This window comes from Marmota marmota, unplaced genomic scaffold (genome assembly GCF_001458135.2).
Source record: "Marmota marmota marmota unplaced genomic scaffold, marMar, whole genome shotgun sequence".
Classification (NCBI taxonomy): domain Eukaryota; kingdom Metazoa; phylum Chordata; class Mammalia; order Rodentia; family Sciuridae; genus Marmota; species Marmota marmota.
The window spans coordinates 35591166-35607342 of record NW_026000240.1 but is presented as its reverse complement, the minus strand read 5'-3'; the positions used below and the strand labels follow the sequence as shown (position 1 = coordinate 35607342).

At 41.1% G+C, this 16177-nt stretch overlaps 1 protein-coding gene and 1 long non-coding RNA gene across 16 annotated transcripts in view; one reads left to right on the top strand and one right to left on the bottom strand.

Moving 5' to 3' along the window:
• The window catches only part of Usp4 (ubiquitin specific peptidase 4), a 48986-nt gene that overhangs the window by 25973 nt on the left and 6836 nt on the right, over window positions 1-16177 (bottom strand). For 3 of the 13 annotated variants that reach the window (XM_015487207.2, XM_048794440.1, XM_048794438.1), the window contains 5 exons: window positions 12773-12903; window positions 9402-9528; window positions 7048-7193; window positions 6855-6916; window positions 211-351 (listed from right to left, as the gene is read on the bottom strand). In XM_015487207.2, the coding sequence (XP_015342693.1) occupies window positions 211-351; window positions 6855-6916; window positions 7048-7193; window positions 9402-9528; window positions 12773-12903 (607 nt within the window). Of the gene's footprint in view, window positions 1-210; window positions 352-5815; window positions 5862-6854; window positions 6917-7047; window positions 7194-9401; window positions 9529-12489; window positions 12643-12772; window positions 12904-14806; window positions 14960-16177 lie in introns of those variants that run through there. The other 10 variants (XM_048794436.1, XM_048794437.1, XM_048794439.1 and 7 more) reach the window with 10 other exon arrangements.
• The window catches only part of LOC125613607, a 13953-nt gene continuing 5810 nt past the window's right edge, over window positions 8035-16177 (top strand). For 2 of the 3 annotated variants that reach the window (XR_007344179.1, XR_007344177.1), the window contains exons 1-2: window positions 8035-8050; window positions 11180-11196. This is a non-coding gene — a long non-coding RNA (uncharacterized LOC125613607). The remainder of the gene's footprint in view (window positions 8051-11179; window positions 11197-16177) is intronic. The other variant, XR_007344178.1, reaches the window with a different exon arrangement.

Genomic DNA, 16177 nt, shown 5'->3' with positions numbered 1-16177 from the left:
ACCAGCCTATAGGACAATAAGCAATGTAAGTCAGAAGTAGGAGGCACATTTAGACTGTGGGTATGAAAAGTAGTGAGAGACCACCTGCAACCCATTCACAGGGGGAGCTCTGACCCCATGATGCTTAGCCTAACAACAGATGAGAACTCCAGATACAGTCTGCAAATGGACTCAGAGGAAGGGAAGCAAAGTGAAATGGCCTGCTCTTACCCCCTGCTGACACCGGAACTGTGCATCCCAGAGGTGTTAGTGCTATCACCATTTGCAATGGGAGAGGCAGACACTGAGGAATAGGGACTTGCTGATGATTTTGGAGAGGTAGTAAAATTTCTGCTAGGCACAGTGCTTGATCTGGGAGAGAGAAGCAGAAACAATGCTACTGATTTTTTGCAAAGTGCAAGCCCTATTTAATGCCTTAGGACTTTTTTCAAGAAATAAATGTTCTCCATATTCAGTCAGTTAAAATAAGCTGCAAAAGTCCTATTTTTATAATTCTTCAAGATAAATTAAGTTCAGAAATTAATTAATCTTCAGGTCTCATTAGCCTACATGGTCATGTAGGTCATGTACTGAATCTTCCAGTGCAATAAACCACAAGGTTGAACTTCAGGTCATTCTGATTTCATTTATAAATTACAAGTTTTTCTGAGATTTTAAGTCTTACCAGTGAAAGGCACAGAAAAATGGCAATAAGACTTCTCTCAAGGGATGAGATTGTGGCTCAGTGGTAGAGTGCTGCCTAACACACGCGGGGCCCTGGGTTCGATCCTCAGCACCACATAAAAATAAATAAATGGAATAAACGTATTGTGTCCAACTTAAAAAAAAAAAAGACTTCTCTCAAAATAGTTGACACAGAGGCATGGTGGTGCACACCTATAATCACAGCAGCTCAGTAGGCTGAGGCAGGAGGATCATGGGTTCTAAGCCAGCCTCAGCAATTTATTGAGGCCCTGAGCAACTCAGTGAGATCCTGTCTCTAAATAAAGTACAAAAAGGGCTAGGGATGTGGCTCAGTGGTTAAGCACCCCTAGGTTCAATCCCTGGTACCAAAAGGAAAAAAAAAAAAAAAAACTTGACAAACGAACTAAGGTTGTAGTTCAGTGGTAGAGCACTTGCCTAGCACAAAGTGAGGCACTGGGTTCAACCCTTAGCACCATATAAAAAATAAATAGTAAAGATATTTAAAAAATAAAATTAATTATTTAAAATACTTGACACAAGTCAGGGGTAGAGCTTCAAACCTGTGATCCCAGTTATTCAGAAAGCTAGGACTAGAGGTCTACAATTTTGAGGTTAGTGTCAGCAAATCAGTGAGATTATCTCATATATCTTTATTAAAAGCCAGTCATAGTAGTGCACACCTATAATTACAGTAACTTGGGAGGCTGAGGCAGGAGGATTCCAAGTTTGAGGCCAGCCTGGGAAACTTAGTGAGAACCTATCTCAAAATAAAAGAGCTGGGGGTGTTGGAGTTGCAGCTCAGTGGTGGAGTGCTCACCTACCATGTGTGAGGCACTGGGTTCGAGCCTCAGCACCACATAAAAATAAAATAAAGGTATTGTGTTCACCTACAACTAAAAAAAGAGCTGGGGGGCTGGGGCTGTAGCTCAGTGGTAGAGTGCTTGCCTAGCATGTGTGAGGCACTGAGGTTTGATCCTCAGCACTGCATATAAATAAATAAATTAAATAAAGGTGTAAAAAATATAATAAACAGCTAGGGATGTGGCTCAGTAGTAGAGTGCCCCTGGGTTAAATCTCTAGTATAGGGAAAATAAGAGATAAAAAGGATTGGGGTGGGGGCTGGGATTGTGGCTCAGCGGTAGAGCGCTCGCCTAGCATGGGTGGGGCCCAGGTTCGATTCTCAGCACCACATAAAAATAAAGGCATTATGTTGTGTCCATCTACACCTAAAAAAACATTAAAAACAACAACAACAACAAAAAAAAAAGGATTGGCTCAGTGTGCAGTGCTTGCCTACCATGCATAAGGTCCTGGGTTCAATACCCAGCAGAAGGGAGGGAGGGAGGGAAGGAAGGAAGGAGGAAGGGAGAGAGGGAGGAAATAAATGCCTGACAAATGGCAATTATTTTTTGGTGCTGGGAATCTAATCCAGGAGCACTTTACCACTAAGCTACCCCCAACCCTTTCTTATTTTTCATTTTGAGACAGATTTTGCTAAACTGCCCGAGCTGGCCTCAAACTTGCAAACTTGCCTCAGCCTCTGGAAGCCATTTAAGGGAAATTGCTTTTGGTTTTTTACATTTTCCAAATGTGAGTAATCTCTCTGTTTCAAATTCACATTTCAATGTTTTTCACAGACTCTTATTTCAGATTCTACTTTTAGATTAATTAATCTATAGTTAACTGCCCCAAATCTGAACCTGCTACCTAGTCTATCAATATTATAGACTGCATAAAACAGAAGAAAGCGAATCTTTCGGCTTTGTTTCAAATATGTGCAACTGTGATTTTCCTTCTACAACACTGGTTATTTTTACTATGGGAACAATTTTACTATGATACTCTCCTGCAAAGAAATATATAAGCTGGGTATACACACCTATGATCCCAGAAATGTGGGAGTCTGAGGCAGAAGAATCGCCAAGTTCAAGGCTAGCGTCAGCAACTTTCTGAGATCCCATCTCAAATTTTTAAATAAATAAATAAATTTAAGTTTCTTTTTTTCTTTATTTCTTTCTTAAGATACTGGTCTCACTATGTTGTCCAAGGTTTTTCTCAAACTCCTGGGCTCAAGCAACCTTCTTGCTTCAGCCTCCCAAGTAGCTGGGATTATAGGCATATACCACTGGACCCAGCTGTCATAAAACTTTGTATTAGAGTATTTCATTAAAAGGTATTTAAGTCATGAATGTATAAAAATCAAAGAAATTGTAACAAGTGAATATGGCTATATAACCAGTACCCAGACCAAAAACAGGGCAGCATCAACCCCCCAAGCATCCTTCCCAGACTTCTTGCAGTCAAAGTTCTTCCCAAAGCTAACAACTAACCTGACCTCCCCAGAGATTATTTTGCCTGTTAAGTTTTATATCAACAGAATCATATAATACATCCTGCTTTATGTCCAATTTCTCTCTTTTAACATTATGTAGAAATTCACTCATGTTGCTGTGCACTGATGTACTGAATTCCACTGTATATGTACACAGCAACTTATCATGTGATTGTTGGAGGACTCTAGATTAACTCCAAAGTTCATGACTATGACAAACAATGCTGTTGTGAACAACCTTGAACATGTCCTTAAGTGAACATGGGATGTGTTTTTGTTAGCTGTATGCCTAGGAGTAGGAAAGTCAAATTGTAGAATATGTATAGTATAAAGTTCTAAAAAAAATATATTGGGAATTGAACCCAGAAGTGCTCTACCACTGAACTACAACCCCAACCCCTTTTATTTTGAGACTGAGTCTTGCTAAGTTGCCCAGCTTGGCTTTGAACTTGTCATCCTCTTGCCTCAGCCTCCAAAGTAGCTGGGATTATAGGCATTTACCACTTTGCCTAGCTTTGTTTCTCTCTTTTGTTTTTTTCTTTCTGGCATTGTTCTTTTCTTATCTTGAAATTCTAGATATATATAATTTGTAAGATAGATGTATTGTTAATATCTTCTTTCACTCTGTGGCTTTCCTTTTTACTCTCTGATGAACATAAGATTTTTTTTTTTTTTTTTGGGTACCAGGGATTGAACCCAGGGGCACTTAACCACTGAGTCATATCCCCAGCCCTTTTTATATTTTTATTTAGAAACAGGGTCTCACTGAATTGCTTAGGGGCTTGACAAGATGCTGAGGCTGGCTTTGAACTCACAATCCTCCTGGCCTCAGCCTCCCTAGTTGCTGGGATTACAGGCATGCACCACCACGCCTGGCAATAAATTCTTAATTATGTTGATGATGTAGACTGAAACCAGGGCCTTGTTTATGCACTTTCATCCTCTTGTCCCTGTCATTTTCTCTATGTCTACGACCTCCTTACCTCCTGGTCTTCAACCCCTACTTCCTATCATCCCTCAGGATCTAGCCACACAAAGTCCTGCTGGTTTTCAACCAGGCCTGCTTCAGCTCAGGACATCTGCAGCTGCTGTTTCTTCTGATTAATGATGTTATTTGTTCCTATTGAGTACCTCAATCCATGCTGACTCCCTTACTTTCTAGAGGGCTATGTTCAAATGAATTCTGGTTAAATCTGTCCCATTCCAAAGGCTACAACTCACTAATTCTCTTCCCACATTTTTATCCACAATGTTCGTAAGTCACTGGAAACATGTTTTTCTTATTTATCTTTTATTCTGCTCCTTGAGATAAAGACTTGGTATTTACCATATCCTCAGTATGAACAACAGTACCTAGTACCATGTGAGGGAGTGGAGAAGAGAATGTACCTCAGGAATTCCACTCTGCACTTACTGCCTATTGGCCACACCTTACTAGAAGACTAACCTTCAGGAAGTCTCAACAAGGCACTGCTCTTTTCCAAAAACTGCCTCTTAAACAGAATCTCTTAGGTCTCAGGGTATGAGAAGGATAGGGAGAAACTAGGCTGAGAAGAGAAAAAGGTGCAGTTAAGTCTCCCCTGGGGGCTGGGATTATGGCTCAGTGGCAGAGCTCTTGCCTAGCACATGTGAGGCACTGGGCTCGATCCTCAGCACCATATAAAAAAAATAAATAAAATGAAAGCATGGGTTCATCTGCAATTAAAAAAAAAAAAAGTCTCCCCTGACCAGTATACCCAGCTTTCTTTTGCCCTGAGCTACCAGTTCTACCAGTTCTGTCTCATAGGCGTAATCTAAACACCTTCTCTCTACCCAGGGGGGTTTCTTTCAGTTATTTGGCATTTTCAGCTTCAAAATGGGATTGACTTGCAGATGTCACAAATTGTCATAAACTCAGTAGCTTAAAATAACACAGATTATCTGCAGTTATGGAAGTCAAAAGTCCAAAATGGTTCTCTCTGAACTAAAATCAAGGCATTGGCCAGGGTGCATGTGTTTGGGGATGCTTTAGGTACTCCTACAGGCTGCCCATATTCCTTGGCTCATGGCCAATTGAATTTTTCTCATATTTCACTACCTTGAATCTGCTTCTGTCCTCATACAATTTTGACTCTCCAGCCTTCCTTTAACTCTTAGGACACTTGCAATTATATTGGATCCACCTACATGATCTCTCCATGTCAATATCATTATCTTTTTCTTTATATGGTACCGGGGATTGACTCCAGAGGCACTTTAACACTGAACCACATCTCCAGCAATTTTTATTTTGAGACAAGGTCTTGCTAAGTTACTTAGGGCCTTGCTAAATTGCAGAAGTTGGTCTCGAACTTGCAGATTCTCCCGTTTCAGCCTCCCGAGTCACTGGGAAAACAGGTGTGCATCCTTAGGCCTAGCTCCTTATATATATATATATTTTTTTTAGGTGTAGATGGACACAACACAATACCTTTATTTTTATGTGATGCTGAGGATCAAACCTGGGCCCCACCCATGCTAGGCGAGTGCTCTACCGCTGAGCCATAATCCCAGCCCCTCATTATCTTTATATGCAAAATCCCTTTGTAATCTAATATATTTGTAAAATCTGAGGATTAGAATATGGACATTTTGGGGGGCATTATTTTTCCTATCCCAGCTATTTTTGCCAACTTATCAGGAAACAGTAACTGAGCTTTCTAAGAACCAGAGTCCATGGCTGGACTTCAAGAGATCTGTAAAATCCTTGAAAATGTTTGCAATCTGGGGCTGGGGATGTGGCTCAAGCGGTAGCGCGCTCGCTCGCTTGGCATGCGTGCGGCCCGGGTTCGATCCTCAGCACCACATACAAACAAAGATGTTGTGTCTGCCAAAAACAAACAAAAAAAATAAATATTAAAAATTTAAAAAAATAGAAAAATAATTTAAAAAAAAAAGAAAATGTTTGCAATCTGTAAAATTCCCAAATATTCTGAATATCTATGCATGTTTCTCAAGATGGCTTGTAGTTTTCATGCCATTCAAATGAGCTATGAACATATCACTATATTACAAAGTCCAAGTCCTAACAAAAGGAAGAGAGCAGATCCCAACACTGTCCCTGTAACTATTGGGGCACAGACATAATTTCCCAATCTTACACTATAAGGCAAGTTCAACACTTTTTTCTCTTCTAAGGACATGCACAATTCCATATATTTCATGAATATCTAAAATAACTATGCCTGGAGTCCCAATTTGTTTAATTTATGTGGTACTGAGGTTGGAACTCAAAGGAAGCCTCCCACCAAGCTACATCCTCAATCCTTTATTATTTTGAGTCTACATTCACACTTGTGATCCTCCTGTCTCCTGAGTTGCTGGGATTATGAGCACATGCCAATACACCTGACTAGAGTTCCAGTTTAGTATCTGAACAATACCCCGTAACCATGAGTAACAGGACACTAAGCAGAGTGGGGTGGGATCAAACTATCACCTTTAAGTCATATAAGACTTCATGCATAATCCCTCTTCTTTTCCCTCACAGTCTCTAACCATAGGTGGAAAAATAAAGGATCTTGAAAAAAATCAAAGTCATCTCTTGGTAGAGCAGTCAATGTCAGATCCTGCCCCTTGTCTTTCTCCTTCTCTCATTCTCAATAAGCAAAGGCTTGTGGCCTTGCTGAGACACACTGACAGTTTCCCTTAGATGAATGCCCAGAATGCTGCTTACCAAGAGCTTGTAGCTTCATCCAATACTAAACTGCATGATTTTTCCATCTGATTCAGAACCATTTTTCTAAGTACAACTGCCTTAGAAAAGAATGTCTCTATTACACCTGTGAGCCCAGCCACATGGGAGAAAACATTCACTTACTTTGACTGCAGGGTCTGCCTGGGCCATGTGCCATCTTCATTTTGGGGCTCAATTACTAGCACCTGAGTGAAAGGGGAAACCAAATGAGGAGAGTGCAATCCACCCCACTCCTGACATGCTTATAGCCAGAAGCTTTTTTGGTCAAATACCCTGGACAGAGCTGCCTGTTTGAGCATAGCCTGGGCCCTCCTACCTGACCCTGGTAGAGCCCAGCATCTTGGATAGTGTTGTCTAGTTTGCTCAACTGCTCGTAGGTGTTGCTCATGTATTTGTTCCAGAGCCGTGTTTCACGCTCCGCAGGGATGTTGAACAGCTTCCGCATCTCCTTCTCGATGGTTGCTAGGGTGTAGAAACATTACTCAGAGCTTTCTACCAATACAAGGCTAAAGACAGCCAAGGCAAACCAATGCTCATCCTCTTTCCTTTTCAGATGCTCACATGTACTTTGGAACAAAAGTTCTGACAGAACCTCGGCCCTCTGGTAACTCCTGAAGGCCTCCTCTTGCACTTGTACACCCAAAAACTTTCCTTAGGCTTCTCTGATAATTTAGGTCATATTTCTAGCACAGATACACATAGAAAGTGAGAAACAGAGTTCAGTGTGATGGCACCTTCCTGTAATGCCAGCATGTAGGAGGCTGAGGCAGGAAGATCACAAAAATCAAGCCCAGCCGGGCAACTGAGCCAGAACTGGGTATATAGCTCAGTGGTAAAGTGCCCCTGGGTTCAATCCCCAATATCGCCACACACACACAAAAAAAAAAAAGGTAAAAAAAAAAAAGCAGTGCTGTGGTAGTGTGGCTGAGTTATAGAGCACTTTCCTAGCATGCAAGAAATCCTAGGTTCAATCCCCAGAACAAAGAAAAAAGAAAAAGTAAGGCCTGGGGACATAGCTTGGTTGGTCAAGTGCTTGCCTCACAGGCACAAGGCCCTGGGTTCAATGTCCAGTACCATTAAACAAAAAGTGGAGTCAGGCACAGTGAGCTCACCTACAATGCCCGGTACATGGGAAGCAGAAAGAGGAGGAATGCAAGTTAGAGACCAGTCTTAGCAAATAAGCAAGACCCTATCTCAAAATATCTCAAAATAAAAAGGTTCAGGGATATGATTCATTGGTAAAATAATAATAAATTTTTAAAAATTAAAAAAATTAAGGATTCTCTTTGGAGTTAAAACAGATATGGGGGACTGGAGTTGTGTCTCAGTGGTAAAGCACTCGCCTGGCATATGTGAGGCACTGGGTTCGATCCTCAGCACCACATAAAAATGAATAAGTAAATAAAATAAAGGTCCATTGAAAACTAAAAATAAATATTTTTTAAAAAGATGGTTTCAAAGCTAGCTCTGCCACTTTTTTGCTGAAATTGCTATGATGAATAGGTGTGATTGTGTGTGTGCACACATAATGCACATAAACACATATCTTTTGGTGCTGAGGATTAAATCTAGGGCCTTGCATACACTACTGCCACTCAGCTAGCTATACCTCAAGTCCCTTGCTGAGACTTTTTTAATAAGTTATGTTTAACTTCCCTGACTCTTCATTTCTTCATCTTTATTACCATATGACAAATGAGCTCAGTATTCTATAGAACATAATTCCCAGGTTTGGCTCTCTAAAAGAATCTCCTGAGAGCCAGGTGTGGCAGCCCACACCTGTAATCCAACAGTTTGGGATGCTGAGGCAGGAGGATTATGAGTTCAAAGCCAGTTTCAGCAACTTATCGAGGCCCTAAGCAACTCAGTGAGACCTGTGTCTAAGGGACTGGGGAAATAAGTCAGTTGGGAGAATGCTTGACTCTCATGCACAAAGCCTTGGGTTCAATCCCCAGCATCACAATAAATAAATAAATAAATAAAGCAAGCAAGCAAGCAAGCCCTGGTTTGGAAGAAGTTCCTTAAAAAAAAAAAAGAAAGAAAGAAAGAAAGAGCCTGTGTCTAAATAATATAAAAATGGGCTGGGTATGTGGCTCAGTAGTTAAGTGCCCCTGGGTTCAATCCCCAGTACCAAAAAAAAGAAAAAGAATCTCCTGAACTGGGCTTGGTGGCACAAGGCTATAATCCCAGCAACGTAGGAGGTCAATGGAGGAGGATCACAGTTCAAAGTCAGCCTCAGCAACTTATCAAGACCCTGTGTCAAAAAATAAAAAGGGGGGCTGGGATTGTGGCTCAGCGGTAGAGCGCTTGCCTAGCACGGGCAGGACCCGGGTTCAATCCTCAGCATCACATTAAAAAATAAAGACATTGTATTGTGTCCATCTACACCTAAAAAATAAATATTAAAATAATAATAATAAAAAAATAAAAAATAAAAAGGGCTGGGGATAAAAAACTGCTCAGCATATAAACACCCCTGAGTTAAATCCCTAGTGCCAAAGAAAAAGAAGAAAAGAAAAAAGAATCTCCTGGGCAACAGGTTCCCAGGTCAGGACTGGCCTGAGATGATCTGGACCCAGGTCTGAAGATGTGCCGTAGCTTTCCCTTCTATCAGCCACTGTGTCCTGCACTCTCTCCCCAGATATCTAGAACCCCAGCCCAGCTGCTCACCAATGGTGTCTGCCTTGCTGAAATGGCAACTCAGCACATTGGTAGGGTCGCTGTTCTCACAGAGCTTCAGTTCCAGCAAATATACCTCCACTTTGCAGTGCTTGACAAATAGGCCATGCTCCACAACCTGTAAACAAAAGGCAGGGATGAAGGAGCAGTGGTTCTAAAACTGAACAGTACTGAGAAGAAAGTGTCTCCATAAGACCAAAAGGAAAAACTTTAGTCATCAGTTTCCCTCAGTAATCAGAGATCAAAAGTACAAACTTTTTCATCTATATGTACAAATTTTTAAAACCATCAGCATTTGTCCTAGGATTTAAGATTTTTTTCCACTCATTAGGACCAACCAGGAGTACCATGACAGAACCATTAAATCCTAACTGGATTTAATGCCACATCAAGGCTTCCAGGAAAGTCTCAGGACATCAACTTTGCACAGAAAAGTTACTGTAAACTCATTCTTCTTAAAATACATGCCTGATGTAGAAGAATTCTCAGTGGTAGAACACATACCTAACATGTTTGAGACCCTGGGTTCAATCCCCAGCACCATAGAATTAAAAAAAAAAAAAGTGGAGGGGGCTGCATTTGGTGATATAACCTGTAATCCCCGCAACTTGGGAGACTGAGGTAGAAAGATTAAAATTCAAGGTAGGAAGATTAAAATTCAAGACCCTGTCTCAAGATTTTAAAAAATAGATAAACAAAAGGGGCTGGAAGAGGCTGAGGCTGTGTAGCTCAGTGGCAGAGTGCTTGCCTAGCATGTGTGAGGCACTGGGTTCCATCCTTAGCACCACATAAAAATAAAAACAAAGGGATTCTGTCCATCTACAATTACAAAAGAAATTTTTTTTTAAAAAAAGGGCAAGGGGCTGGGAACTTAGTTCAGTGACATTTCATCTACTACATAAAAGGCTGTAGGCTCAATCCCCAGTTCTGCAAAACAAAATGAAATAACAAATTTTTAAAAGTAAAAAAGGGCTGGGGTTGGGGATTTAGCTCACTGGCAAGCCAAATGCCTAGCACAAACAAAGGTCTACGCAATAGTTGAGACCCTTCTCAAAATAAAAAACAAAAAGGGCTGGGGATGTAGCTCAGTGGTAAAGCACCCCTTGGTTAAATCTCCAGTACCAAAAAAACAAAACAAAAATAAAAAAGGCTTACTAATTAGAACAAATTAAATAATTATTTAAAGTAAATAAATAGTAAATAAAATAAAAAGGGTTAGAGGGCTGGGGATGCAGTTCAGTGGTACTGTACTTTCCTACTACATATGAGGCCCTGGATCTAATCTCCAGTAACATAATAGGAGAAAAAAAGAAAACAAAGCTAATTAACTCATCAATTCAGAGTCATACTTGTGCATAAAGCCAGATACTGCACAAAAGGGAAGTCACTGTTAGGCTTTAGGTGAGATCATGATGCTGCTTCCTCCCTTGGAGAGTTTGTCAAATTAGTGACTAAAGAATATATAAATATGTATAAATATATACAGAAATATATATATCATTCTTGGCAGAGTACTCACACTGCAATACTACTGGCATTTAGGAACATCTTTAGAAACCTAGCATGCCCCTAACCTTTTGATCCCTAACCTTTTCAGGAGTTCAAGATAGAGGAAAAAAATAGTTATGGCCCCAAATGACTTTTAGATACATTGTATCACTAAAAAAAAAAAAAAAAAGAATCACTGTACCAGGAATGCAACTCTTTACTACTCAGCTAAGAATACATACCCAACAGAGTAAGAATTTTACCTTGTCCCTAAACATCAGCAGACATGTGAGCTCTTGTAATTTCCTGATAGACAGGACAAGAAAACAACTGTGGGAGACAGGGTGATGGTCTTCTTGTGAGTCTTATCTACCAGAGGTGCTAACAATCTGGGATTCTGCCCTGGGGTTTATATTCCCTCAAGAGGATAATATTCTCTGGGTGTAAATGCCTGATTTTTAAAGTACTCAACTATGTGGCCAAAGACCGAAGCACAGAAGTAAAAGTGATGGTGTTTTGCCAGGCATGGTGGCCCACGCCTACAATCCCAGTGGCTCAGGAGGCTGAGGCAGGAGGATCCAAAGTTCAAAGCCAGCCTCAGCAATGGTGAGGTGCTAAGCAACTGAGTGAGGCCCTGTCTCTAAATAAAATATAAAAAAGGGGTGGGGATAAGGCTTAGTGGTTATAGCCCCTGGTTTCAATCCCCAGTACCAAAAAATAGAAAGGTGGTGTTTTACACACATTATCCCAGTGACTGAGGAGGCTAAGTAAGGTAGGAGAATCACAAGTTAGAGGGCAGTCTGAGCAAATAAGTAAGAACCTGATTAGTAAGTTGTGGTGATATATGTCTGTAATCAGGAGGCTAAGGCAGGAGGATTACAAGTCTGAAACCAGCCTCAGCAACTTAGCTGATCAACTTAGTGAGACCCTGTCTCAAAATAAAAAATAAAAAGGGCTGGGGATGTAGCTCAGTGGTTGAGAACCCCAGGCTCAAGGCTGGAACCAAAAAATAAATACAAAAATAAAATTTAAAAAGAGCTAGACATGTAGCTCAGTTGTATAGAGCCCCTGGGTTCAATCCCCCAGTATGGAGAGAGACAAAAGAAAGAAAGCTGGGGATGTGGTTCAGTGCCTAGCATGCAAAAAGGCCCTGGATTCAATCCCCAGCACCACAAAACAAAACAAACAAAAAAGGGTGGGTGTGGTGGTGCACACCTATAATTCCAGTGGCTAGGGAGGCTGAGGTAGGAGGATCACAAGTTCAAAGCTAACCTCAGCAATAGCAAGGCATTAAGCAGCTCTACTTTATTTAGAGCAACTGTTTCTAAATAGGAAAGGAAGAAACAAACAAAATAGGGCTGAGGATGTGGCTCAGTGGTTGAGTTGGAGAAAAGATAAAACTTCCAATTTACATTTACATTTCCCCTGAGTTCAATCCCTGGTACCAAAAAAAAAAAAAGAAAGGTGGGTTTTTGTTTATTCTGGGTTGTTCTGTTTTGTTTGTTTTTTTGTGGTACTCACTGGAGACTGAACCAAGTGCTCTAACACTGAGCTACATCAGAAAAAATTTAAGACAAACAAGAAGCTGTACATTACTGTAACTCCATATGGCCCAAGTGAACTTTCATAGTCTTCCAGAAAATGCTCTCATAGCACCATTGGACACATCCCATTGGGCAGCTCTGATGTTTGAAGGCCACTCACTGTAACATACTAGGTGAACATCACTCACAATCATAATTCCCTAAAAAGAACCAGAAACCTCCTTTCAACCACTTATGTATGTTCATTTTCCTAAGAAACCAACACAATTTGGTATCCCTCCAGGAGCACCTGCAGATACTGACCATCAGTATTCATATTCATATACTCACTTTTCTGACAATAGGCTGCTGGCCCTCTACACAGCCATACCAATTTAGTAATTTATTCCAGGCCTCAGTTGGAACCAAGACATAGTCCAGTTCATCAATTAAGTGTTCTTTCAAGGTCTGACTCTCAGGATCTGAAAAAGGCAAACAGCATATAACTAACTCATTGTTCTTTTCCCCAGTTAGACTTACATGTGTTTTTTTTTTTTTTCCCTACTAGAGACTGAACTAAGGGCTTCACACATGTTAATGAACAACATCCCTAGCCTTTATTTATTTATTGGGTACCAGAGATTGAACCTAGAAGCAGTCACCACTGAGCCATATCCACAGCCCTTTATTTCTTGTTTTGAGACAGGGTCATGCTAAGTTGCTGAGGCTGGCCTAGAACTTGCAATCCTCCTGCCTCCACCTCCTGAGTTGTTGGAATTACAGGTTTGTGCCACCACACCCAGCACTTTTATTAATTTTGAGACTACGAAATGTCCCAGGATGACTCTGAACTTCTAATCCTCCTGCCTCAGGCTCCTGAGCCACTGGAATTATAGGCGTATGCCACCACACCCAACAGGCATATGCCACCACCTGTATTTGTTTTACATGACTTTTGTATTTTTCAAGAAATAAGAAAAGTTACCAACTACAAAATTCCAAAATTCTATCAGAGACCTGCCTCCTCTTTGTCTTTAATTAAATTTTCTGAACATTTTATGAGCAACTCTATTTTTCTACAATTAGAGGTAGAAGAAAGTTAGATGTAGTGGTGTGCACCTGTGGTACCTGAGGCAACACAGGAGGACTCCATCTAGAAAAAGAAGAGGAGGAGGAGAAAGAGGAAGAAGAAGGAGGGGGAGAAGGAAAAGAAGAGCAAGAAGAGGAGGAGGAAGAGGGAGAGAAAGGAGGAGGAGGAGGAGGAGGAGGAGGAGGAGGAGGAGGAGGAGGAGCAGCAGCAGCAGCAGCAGCAGGGCACAGTGGTGCCCACCTGTAATCACAGCAGCTAGGGACGCTGAGACAGGAAAATTGAGAATTCAAAGCCAGCCTCAGCTACATTGAGGTGCTATACAACTCAGTGAGACCCTGTCTCTAAATAAAAATACAAAATAAGGCTGGGGATGTGGCTCGTGGACAAGTGCCTCTGAGTTCAATCCCCAGTACTGGGGGGCTGGGGGGCGGGGAACCACAGCGACAAAAAAAAAAAAAAGAGGAAGAAGAGGAGGAGGAGAAAAGATAAAACTTCCAATTTACATTTCCAAAATGTTTTAGGATCCCAAAATTAAAATAATTAATTTAAAAGTATTTATTTATCATAAGTCTTAGGAATACCATATTAAAGTCAAATATCATCCTCCCCTGAAAGGATGGGGATGTGACTCAGTGGTAGATTCTTGCTTAGCATGTGTGAAGCCTGAGTTCAATCCCCAGTACTGTCCCCACCCTCCATTCCCCAAAAAAGAGGCACTGAAGTTACATTTATTTCATCAAGACTCAAATAGTACTTTTGCTTTCCCACCCCACCAATGCTACAGATTGAACCCAGGATCTCACACATGCTAGGCAAGCACTCTACCATTGATCCATATCCCCAGTCCTATTTTATTGTTTTGTGGTGCAGGGTATCAAATCCAGGGTCTTATACATATTAGGCAAGCACCCTTCCACTAACCTACATTATATTATACCTCCTGCCCCTTAGCATTGTCAATGTGTTTTTTGTTTGTTTTTTGTTTTGGGTACTAGGGATTGAAACCAGGGGCACTTTAAAACTGAGCCATACCTCCAGCCCCTTATTTATTTATTTATTTGTTTATTTTTGGTACCAGGATTGCCTTGCCCTTTTTATTTTGAGACAACATCACTAAATTGTCGAGGCTGGCTTTGAACTTGAGATCCTCTTGCTTCAGCCTCCCAAGCCTCTGGGATTACAGGCATGTACCACCACACTGGCAACATTCTTGGTTTTAAATACTCCAAGTCATAGCTCAGATAGATGGTCCTGGGCAGAATGGAAAGAGAATGCATTTAACATATCAGACATACATTTTATACCTACAACAGAAAGGCAGCAATCCTGGGCTTCAGAACTGGACATCCATGGTCTGAAACATACTCTCTCAAGAAAGGACATAGGGAAGATGGATCACCTTCCACCAAGGATGCTCTCTGCCAAGTCTGTGCCCATCAATATCCACTCTAAGAACAACAGAAAAGTTGAAGGGTACATGCCTATAATGCCTACAATCTTAGTTACTGAAAAAGCTAAGGCAATTTGGTTGCAGCAGCACACACCTGTAATCCAAGTGGCTTGGTATGCTGAGGCAAGAGGATTCCAAGTTCAAAGCCAGCCTCAGCAACTTAACAAGGCCCTAAGTAACTTAGCAAGACTGTGTCTCAAAATACAACATAAAAAGGTATTGGGATGGGCTGGGGATATAGCTCAGTTAGCAGAATGCTTGCCTAGCAAGCACAAGGTTCAGCACCCCCACACCCCTAAATTCAATCCCTGGTACCAGAAAAAACAAAACAAAAAAAAAAAACGGCTAGTGCAGAAGGACTACAAGTTCAAGACCAGCCTGGGTAATTTACAAGATTGTGTCCTAAAAGAAAAAAATGAAAGGGCCAGAAAAGTTGGTGCACACCTGTAATCCAAATGGCTCAAGAGACTGAGGCAGGAGGATCACGAGTTCAAAACCAGCCTCAGCAAATTAGCTAGGCCCTAAGCAACTTAGTGAGACCCTGTCTCTAAATAAAATAAAAAGAAAAGACTAGGGATGTGGCTCAGTAGTTAAGTTCCCCTGGGTTCAATACCTGGGAGCCAGCCACCCCCAAAAAATTAAAATTAAAAAATAAAAGGGGTTGGGGATGCAGATCTGGTCAAACATACTGTACCAAAGAGCAGGTAGAAACTTTCAAAAACAGGGAAGAAACCAACAGCTTTCAGTCTCCTCAACCCCAAGCACATCAGTTCTACAAAGCACTTCCCCCTCTAGCTCAATGATAATTTCCCCAAATATGTCATTATTTTGTGAGTGGGTGTGTGGTGGTAGAGATGGAGCCCAGAACCTCAAACACACCCTCTACCATTGAACTCAAACACGTCATTCTTATGACAGTATATGGCGAGCACAGAAATTCAATTGCAATTTTCAATGCAGATCACTATTTTTACTCAAAACTGAATCAATCTGAGGACATAATGCTAAAAAACACACAGAGATCTTCTGTTTTGTTTTTGAGGCACTGGAAATTGAACCCATGGGCACTTCACATCCCTGGCCCTTTTTTAAAATGTTTTATTTTAGACAATCTCACTGGTTGTGGTAGCTCATTCCTATAATTCCAGCAACTCAGGAGGCTGAGGCAGGAGGATTGCTGATTCAAGATAGCATCAGCAACTTAGCAAGACTCTGT